This window comes from Triticum dicoccoides, chromosome 7B, assembly GCF_002162155.2.
Source record: "Triticum dicoccoides isolate Atlit2015 ecotype Zavitan chromosome 7B, WEW_v2.0, whole genome shotgun sequence".
Classification (NCBI taxonomy): domain Eukaryota; kingdom Viridiplantae; phylum Streptophyta; class Magnoliopsida; order Poales; family Poaceae; genus Triticum; species Triticum dicoccoides.
The window spans coordinates 262,122,283-262,132,366 of NC_041393.1; the positions used below are offsets into that span (position 1 = coordinate 262,122,283).

At 47.8% G+C, this 10,084-nt stretch overlaps 1 protein-coding gene across 1 annotated transcript; it reads left to right on the forward strand.

Annotated features, from left to right (window-relative positions):
- The first annotated feature begins 1,388 nt into the window (after positions 1-1,388).
- On the forward strand, positions 1,389-2,158 carry LOC119338342. Its single transcript, XM_037610635.1, has one exon. It carries the CDS (start codon positions 1,479-1,481, stop codon positions 1,893-1,895), a length of 417 nt encoding a protein of 138 aa, XP_037466532.1. The 5' UTR covers positions 1,389-1,478; the 3' UTR covers positions 1,896-2,158.
- Positions 2,159-10,084: the final 7,926 nt, after the last annotated feature.

Genomic DNA, 10,084 nt, shown 5'->3' on the forward strand with positions numbered 1-10,084 from the left:
AAATTTTAGATGCTCTAAGGGACGCACTAGCAGGAGGCACCATCTATATAAGGTAGGGATAGCTACGAGAATGTAATAGTAGCATCCGAGTGTCGGTGCTAAAACTGGCGGATCTCGGGTAGTGGGTCCTGAGCTCGTGGTCTCGCCTAGATGGTAACATAAAGAAGAGAAAGACGATGTTTACCTAGGTTCGGGCCCTCTCGAAGAGGTAAAATCCTACGTCCTACTCTTGTTATATTGATTGTGATAGGGTACAAAGTACGTGATGATCTACCACGAGATCGTATGAATGAGTTCTAACTTGCCTCTACAAACTAAACCCTCAACTTATATGGGCATCGGGGGTATCTAGGGTTACAGGTATGTCGGCTACACCTCCCTCCACCACAGGTTTGTCTTTGGTGTATTCGCTGGATCCGGTCTTCGTTCGTCTATATATGTGTGTGTGCGAGTTGGATCCTTCCGGTCTACGCTTTTTGTTCCTCGGCGGCGGTTGCTATTCTGGTGCGGTGTAAGGCCTTAGTACGACGACTTCTCCACTGTCTGCTACAATAATGTTTGCCTGGCTCAGATGAAGGAGGGACAATGCCTGCAATGCACCTTTGGCTCGCTCTAATACTTGTAGTTGTCATTAGGTGGTCAATGGACATGTATGATTTTTACTTTTGATGTATTTTAAACTTTATATTGTCTTGACAGTTGATGAATAAATTGAATTTTTTTCAGAAAAAAAACCAAAGAAGACATTAACATTTTGGAACATAGCAAAGCAATATGTGATTTTTTTTCTGCGAAACAACCTGTGATTTGATGGTTAGATTGGTTCACGGTTTAAACATAGCATTTTGGAAAGCAGGAAGAATAGTGTATTGCTAGTCCCGGGCCCTACCGTGTACCTGGTCGATTGCACACCACGTGAAGTGCGGTTGATGACGTGGCATCTATATACTCCTCCGAGTTATCTCGTCCACGAAATATCACACGAATCTCGTTAGCATTTGCGTACCGGCAGCCATCTTCCGCATAGCCCCTCAAAGTTATACATAGCTCGCAGGTCGAATACGCGTAGTACTAATTTCTACTGCTGCAGATTCTACAAAATGGAACTTTTGGCAGTGTTTTTATGTGGAAAGATTTGCTAATCATGTCCCACATGATGCGACTGACATCCAGTAAAAAAAAAAAATCTTGAACAGCAACTGACATCGAAAGCGGACCACTACGCTCAGCCTGCACTCAAAGGAAAACAAAGTCCGCTCAGCCCCCTTGGCTTTCTTGAAATTCTGCATGCACCCCGGTCGAAGTCGGTTTGGTAGTGCCGAACCACGGCGCAGCGACCACACGATTAACCTTAGCCCAACAAAATAAAAATGAAAATTAGAGTGAGAGAGAGGCACACGAAATTAACCGGAGCCCAACCCCTCCACGCCGGGCGCAACCTAAGAAGCAAACCACCGGCCAGGCCACAACCGCCGGCCATGGAGCAGGCCCTCCGCGACCACGCGCCGGCCAGGGCGGCGGGGCGCAGGCCGACGCGGTTCACGGCTCTGGAGCTCGCGGCGGCCGAGCAGCTCCTCCACCTCAGCGAGAGCAGCTGCTCCTCGGGCGCTGCCTTCACGCCGCTAGGATCGGGGACCGCCGCGTCGGCGGCCTGCTCCTCCTCCTCGCCTCGCTCCGTCAACGCTACGTCCGCCGCAACCGCGCTCGACCCCGTCGTCGGCTTCGGCGCGGATCACGAGGAGGAGGACGACAAGCAGGAGGCGGGCGGGAGGCCGCGGGTGAGCAGGAGGTACCGCTCGGTAGCGGAGTTGTACGGCGCTACGGATCCGGCTGGAGCGCGCCGGAGAAAGGGCAAGGCCGTCGCCGGCGACCCAAGGGAGGAGAGGAGGAAGTAGAAAGAGATTAGAGGGTCACTCTTGCCTGTAATTATGGGCTGTTGTTAGCAGGGAGTAGTAGCCTGGGTAGAGAACGAAGAGAAGCTTTGCTTCTGCTTCTTCTCCGGTGTACGTATGTGTATCGCGTAGATCAAGAAATAATGTTCTTCTCTTCACAGGAGGTAGAGTCACTAAGGTAGTTAGTTAGGAGCTTAATCAGGTGTAAATTATTATGCATCAAGCTAGTCTTCAATAAACCAGGATGAATAACTTGTGCTTGGATCGATTTGCAAGCAGCAGACTCCATTGAATCTACGTACTTTCATCTGAATTACAACTGTAGTGATTTTCAACACTGTACTGTAGTGATTTATCACGGCGCTTTTAGACTTGAAATGGAATTTGATTTGTTCTTGCTTCGTGGTTTTTAGAAGAGCCAGCCGAGGGCGTCTATTCCACCGATTCAATCTTCTACTACGTATTACTAGTACAAACGATCAGCTTTCCAATGGGCGAAATGACGGCTGACCGTACGACGAACCTAGCTAGCTCCGGGCGTATACAGCCTGATCGAGGTTGGCGTCTAGGAGGCAGGACATGGCAGACGTCACTAGTAGAAAAAAAGGCTTCTGTCCAGCCCCATTAGTCGCGAAACTGTAGGAACCGCGACTAATAAAGTCTTTAGTCGCGGTTCGGCAGACGAACCGCGACCAAAGGCTTGGGCCAGGGCGCTCGGTGGCCAGCTGGTGCACGTGAGGGGCTTTAGTCGCGGTTGGGCAGGCCAACCGCGACTAAAGGTGCCCAAAGGCCTTTAGTCGCGGTTGGCCTGGCCAACCGCGACTAAAGCTCCTCCCCTATATATACCAGTTCAGCGCATTCACTTAGCCATTTGGTGCCACTTCTCTTCACAAGGGGGTGTAGGTTTGCTTTTGGTTCCTCTTATGCACACAAGGTGTTTGATGAAATGCCCAACAGCGTGAAACAAACATGATATGAAGTGTTGGAGCCACACTTGAGGTTCCTCCTCGATCGCGGTTAGCAACTTGAACCTTTCATGCATGTGTGTCATTGATAAAATATGCATGTGTGTTGTTCATTGTTTAATTTCTATTGTTTATAGCTAGTTACTTTAACAAATGCATGATGGTTAATTATATATTTTATATTATAATAATGCAGATGAATCGGCAATGGATGTACGGTAACCGACTCTCCCGCGAGTTCACTACGGGTTTGAAAGATTTCCTCGTAGTGGCTAATGCGAACAAGCAGAAGGGTTTTGTTATCTGTCCATGTGTTGACTGTAAGAATCAAAAGGGTTACTCTTCCTCAAGAGAAGTTCACCTGCACCTGCTTCGGCACGGTTTCATGCCAAGCTATAATTGTTGGACCAAGCATGGAGAAAGAGGGGTTATAATGGAAGAAGATGAAGAAGGGGATGATTTCATCGATGAAAGCTATCTTGCTGATCATTTCGGTGATACTTTCATGGAGGATGCTGAAGGTGAAGGGGAAGGTGAAGGGGCAGGTGAAGGTGAAGGTGAAGGGGAAGGTGAAGGTGAAGGTGAAGAAGAGGCACGTGATGAGACCGTTGATGATCTTGGTCGGACCATTGCTGATGCACGGAGACGCTGCGAAACTGAAAAGGAGAGGGAGAATTTGGATCGCATGTTAGAGGATCACAAAAAGTCGTTGTACCGTGGATGCGATGATGGTCTGAAAAAGCTGGGCTGCACACTGGATTTGCTGAAATGGAAGGCACAGGCAGGTGTAGCTGACTCGGCATTTGAAAACTTGCTGAAAATGTTGAAGAATATGTTTCCAAAGAATAACGAGTTGCCCGCCAGTACGTACGAAGCAAAGAAGGTTGTCTGCCCTCTAGGTTTAGAGGTTCTGAAGATACATGCATGCATCAACGACTGCATCCTCTACCGCGGTGAATACGACAAATTGAATGAATGCCCGGTATGCACTGCATTGCGTTATAAGATCAGAGGCGATGACCCTGGTGACGATGTTGAGGGCGGGAAACCCAGGAAGAGGGTTCCCGCCAAGGTGATGTGGTATGCTCCTACAATACCACGGTTGAAACATCTGTTCAGGAACAAAGAGCATGCCAAGTTGTTGCGATGGCACAAAGAGGACCGTAAGTTGGACGGGGAGTTGAGACACACCGCAGATGGAACGCAATGGAGAAAGATCGACAGAGAGTTCAAAGATTTTGCAGCTGACGCAAGGAACATAAGATTTGGTCTAAGTACAGATGGCATGAATCCTTTTGGCGAGCAGAGCTCCAGCCATAGCACCTGGCCCGTGACTCTATGCATCTACAACCTTCCTCCTTGGTTGTGCATGAAGCGGAAGTTCATTATGATGCCAGTGCTCATCCAAGGTCCGAAGCAACCCGGCAACGACATCGATGTGTACCTAAGGCCATTAGTTGATGAACTTTTACAGCTGTGGGGCAGACCTGGTGTCCGTGTGTGGGATGAGCACAAAAAAGAGGAATTTAACCTACGAGCGTTGCTTTTCGTAACCATCAACGATTGGCCTGCTCTTAGTAACCTTTCGGGACTGTCAAATAAGGGATACAATGCATGCACGCACTGCTTACATGAGACTGAAAGTGTACATTTGCCAAATTGTAAGAAGAACGTGTACCTTGGGCATCGTCGATTTCTTCCGAAAATTCATCCAGTAAGAAAGAAAGGCAAGCATTACAACGGCAAGGCAGATCACCGGCCGAAGCCTGCGGAACGCACTGGTGCTGAGGTATTTGATATGGTCAAGGATTTGAAAGTCATCTTTGGAAAGGGTCCTGGCGGACAATCAGTTCCGAAGGGAGCTGACGGGCACACAACCATGTGGAAGAAGAAATCTATATTCTGGGAGCTAGAATATTGGAAAGTCCTAGAAGTCCGCTCTGCAATCGACGTGATGCACGTTACGAAGAATATTTGCGTGAACCTCCTAAGCTTCTTGGGCGTGTATGGGAAGACAAATGATACAAAGAAAGCACGGCAGGACCAGCAACGTTTGAAAGACCCTGATGACCGGCATCCGGAATGGTTTCAAGGTCGTGCCAGCTACGCTCTGACCAAAGAAGAGAAGGTCATCTTTTTTGAATGCCTGAGCAGTATGAAGGTCCCGTCTGGATTCTCGTCCAATATAAAGGGAATAATAAACATGGCGGAGAAAAAGTTCCAAAACCTGAAGTCTCACGACTGCCACGTGATTATGACGCAATTGCTTCTGATTGCTTTGAGGGGGCTCCTGCCGAAAAATGTTCGAGTAGCCATTGTGAAGCTATGTGCATTCCTCAATGCAATCTCTCAGAAGGTAATCAATCCAGAAGATCTACCACGGTTACAGAACGATGTGATCCAATGTCTTGTCAGTTTCGAGTTGGTGTTCCCGCCATCCTTCTTCAATATTATGACGCACCTCTTGGTTCACCTAGTCGAAGAGATTTTCATTCTCGGTCCTGTATTTCTACACAATATGTTCCCCTTCGAGAGGTTCATGGGAGTATTAAAGAAATATGTTCGTAACCGTGCTAGGCCAGAAGGAAGCATCGCCAAGGGCTATGAAAATGAGGAGGTAATTGAGTTTTGTGTTGACTTTGTTCCTGACCTTAAGCCGATTGGTCTTCCTCGATCGCGGCACGAGGGGAGACTAAGTGGAAAAGGCACGATCGGAAGGAAATCAACGACATGTATGGACGGCCATTCTCTGACTGAAGCACACCACACTGTACTGACCAATTCCAGCTTGGTGGCTCCGTACTTTGAGAAACACAAGAATATTTTACGCTCGGACAACCCGGGGAAGCCTGAATCCTGGATTAGGAAGGCCCACATGGAGACTTTCGGCAGTTGGTTGAGAAAACATTTAATGAATGACAATGATGTTGTAGATCAGCTGTACATGTTGGCCAAGACACCATCTTCGACTATAACGACTTTCCAAGGGTACGAGATAAATGGGAATACATTTTACACGATCGCCCAAGATAAAAAGAGCACCAACCAAAACAGTGGTGTCCGCTTTGATGCAGCAACCGAGAATGGGCAAAAGGTCACATATTATGGTTACATAGAGGAGATATGGGAACTTGACTATGGACCCTCCTTTAAGGTCCCTTTGTTCCGGTGCAAATGGTTCAAGCTAACAGGAGGTGGGGTAAAGGTGGACCAGCAATACGGAATGACAATGGTGGATTTCAACAATCTTGGTTACCTTGACGAACCGTTCGTCCTAGCGAAAGATGTCGCTCAGGTTTTCTGTATTATCCTATCGGGAACATGTCCGTGAAGGTAGCCATCGGCAGTGCTTTACCATGTTTACCTGGAGCACTCCACCACAACACCCCCATTCAAGATGGCTATGCTCGTGTCACGGTGGAGGACATAGTCCAAGGGTTTGAGGACCTGGAGATTGACATTGCTACACCTGAAGGAGAGAAAAGACTTGGAGATGTCAAGCGCCATTTCATTCTATGGCAAAAGAAGTTTATCAAGTTTCCAGGCGAGGCGCCAAGGACAACAAGTCCACCCCCCTACGGTGGTGGCGGTTCACCTACACCTCCGTCACGTCAGCCGACGCCCCCCAGTCCACAACGTCCGGCGGGTGATCAGACGCCGCCCCCCAGTCCTCGTCCGGCGGGTGATCAGACGCCGCCCCCCAATCCACCTCCGGCAAAGAAGCAGAAGCAGTCCTGGATTATTAACCCGGACCCTTATGTACCTAAGACCACAAAGGTACCGGAGCCATCATTGAAGCCTCTCCCCACAAGGCCTTGGGAACGTAGTGCCGAGGAAACTGCCGCGGCCGCGGCTGCTGATCATGAGAAATGGAAGGCGGACTGCAAGAAGAAAAGAGAGCCCGAGCCCAAGCTAGTATTTTCTGATGAGCAAAAGAAGTGGGCTAAGTCATTTTTGAGCACACCGTCCCAAGCCGCGAAGAATCTGCCTGACGACTATGCACGTGAACTTCGTAGGCAGGCACTCATGTTGAAGGAGAAGAAAGAGCGGGCGGAGAACCAGGAGAACAAAGCCTTGGAGGAGGCCGAGAAAACGGAATTAGAAAGTAAAAAAAGCGGGAAACGAGTTGCCCAGCTCGGGGAACAAAGTAAACAATCGATTGCCCCGCTTATAGTGAAAGCCGCCGGTCCGGATGACCCCGATATCATAGCAGCTGCGGCAGCACATGGATTGACTGTAATGAGTGCCAGAGAACAAGCGGCCAACTTAGGTATTACTCTTCGTGAACTGTTAGGCCTTGATGAGGCGCCAGTGAAGGAGGTAGTAATTACATATGTGAAGAATGGGCCTCTCGTCGAGCCTGCGCAGGAACATGATCTACCTCCACAAATGAAAGGTCTGCTGAAATGGTACAAGGGTTACATAAAAAATAAAAACGCCAAAGAATATATTTATGCGGAAGTTAGATATGAGCATCACTTCAAACATTACTATGTACAAATTCATCTGAGTGAATTGTTCCAGCTTTTCAATCTGCGCGAGCTCGACAAATCTATCATCAGTTGCTACGTTCTGTAAGTGATTTATTTCTACCCCATCTCGTTCATATTGCCTGCACTATATATATGTCCTAACTATATTGTTGTGTCCGCTATTATACATGCAGAATGAAGATTAAGGAATGCAGAGTAAGGAACATCCATAATGTTGGGTTCATTGACCCACACATCGTTAATGGATATGTGTTGGAGCATCACCCCGCCGACATGGAGGCAGACCTGTGGCAGTTTCTTACAAAGCAGGAACTCAAAAGTGATATTCTATTTCCTTACCATTTTGGGTGAGTGTTTCTGTCTTGAGCACATTCTTTTTTGTTTACTCCATGCATGGTATGTGGCCGGCTAATCGATGAGTTATGCATGACGTACTGTGCATGTATCGTGTTCGCAGGTTCCACTGGATTCTGCTAGTAATTAAAGTTGACACCTCAGAATGTCTCGTCCACGACTCTCTGAATAAGGATCCAAAGCTTTGGGTCGACATGAGAAGAATGCTGCAGAAGTAATTATTTTCATTCATTTGCGCTCTATATCGATCGGCCTATTTCGTTCATTTCCTAATATCAAGTAACTAATAACTCTCTTGTTCATTTAATTTTCTTTGTCTCGTAGGGTTTGGAGACGGTTCGTAGATACAAAGGTCGGTGAATTCAAAAAAGAGCTAGAATTCAAAAGGGCAAAGGCTAAGAATGGTGAGGATATTCAGCCAGCGGGGACCAATCTATGTGCATACTATGTCTGTGAGATGATCCGGAGATACACCTCTGAGCGGGTTCCGAGTGATACCAATGCTCAGAGGAATAACCTCCGGATGATGCTTAGTCCAGAAGCTCGCTTCCGACCACTTCAAGAGGAACTAGCTGGATGGTTCAGGAGGGAAGTCCTCCATCCTAAAGGAGAACACCATTACGAGGACGTAGAACTTTATATGCATTAAATTATGTATGGAAACTTGTTCAAAATTGTATATGGTCATCCGATGATATTGAATATATATTGTATATTCCTCTTGAATTCTTTTTGGTTCTAATTTCAAATTTGTTTGAAATTGTACATTCATATGCATGTATGTAGTACCGTAGAATATGTGAAACTCCTTCAAAATTAAAATAAAGCACAAAAAAAATAAAACAATACATATTAAACAGAAAACAGGTTTAAGGGGGGGGGGCTAAAACCCTAAACCTGCGGCGGCCTTTAGTCGCGGTTGGCCAGAAGAACCGCGACTAAAGGTCCTCCGCCCCGACGACCACCTGACGCCCACGTGGACGGGCCTTTAGTCGCGGTTCTTAAGCAACCGCGACTAAAGGGTGGGGCCTTTAATCGCGCTCGTTCGGTCGCGGTTGCGCAATCGCGACTAATGGCAGTTGCGAACCGCGACTAAAGGCCCTTTTTCCACCAGTGCGTCGGTGTTTGTCCCGAGCGACTGCAGCACATCAAGCCATCCATGCCTAGAGGAAAACTGGGTATCACGGTTGGATCCTCCATCGTCCACAGTACGTCCACACCAAGTCTTCCGCATAGTACTTCTACCATCTGAAAGCGCTTAAGGGTCACTCAGGAAGGGAGACAGAAAGACAAAGATAGGTTACGAGGGGTTCGATCTGGGTGAAATTGGGGCGGCAAGCCCCTCAATCGAAATCCCACGAAGAAAATGACCAAGCTACCGATCGATCTACGTGTGTTGAGAACGGGACTGTGAGAAAAAAAAAGAAACAGATGCATGGTATGAGATGTGTAGTACTCCGATCCAGTAGTGAATTCTAGAAGGTGCGCACGTACGTTCGAGAAAAGAAGATGGAAGATGGACCGAGAAGTGCTGCTCTGTGAACAGTTCTTGGGATGCCTGCATGGACTAGCAAAATTTCGTGTTTTGACCCTTTTTTGAAACCTATTCGAGATCTGATCTTAGTTTGAAATTTTTCAACATCTGATCTTTTTGCTACCGGCCTACCGCCAGGGTCAATGACGGTAGGGTGTAACAGCCTACCGCCAGGGACCTTGGCGGTAGGAAACATCCCTACCGCTAAACAGACTGGCGGTAGTCTGTACAACCCTACTGCCAAGATGCTCGGCGGTAGGCACGAGCACGCACTGTGTTCAATACTTAGCGGGATTTTGCGGTAGGGCATGCAACCCTATCGTCAGCGACCTTGGCGGTAGGCTGTTATATCCTACCGCCAGGGACCCTGGCGGTAGCAACAGGATCAGATCTCGAAAAAAATTTAAACTAAGGTCAGATCTCGAATAGATTTCAGAAAAAGGTCAAAACACGAAATTTAGCTGCATGGACTTATCCAAAGGTTCCAAGCTCGTGGTTGCTGCTTGGGTGTGAAGAAAAATCTCCACCCCTGTGCTCGCCCCTGCTCCTTCTGGACTGTTCGCACTTCTTCTTGGTCTTCCGTTTTGGTTAGCTCCGCACGGCGTGTACGCCGCGGACCGCTTGCAGAAATCAACATTACGTTACGGCAATTTAAATGGGCCATCTCTTATAACACCGGCAACGCCGTGCGTGCCTCTGCAAGGTCGAGCATTGAGGCAATCCGCGGTTTGCTATTGCAGACAGCGCAGCCAAGCATGATCGCCGGTTCACCATTATGGAATTCTGAGATCTGAAACCCCACGAAATAAAAATATGAAAAAGCAAATGGAGATGCAGGGTATCAAT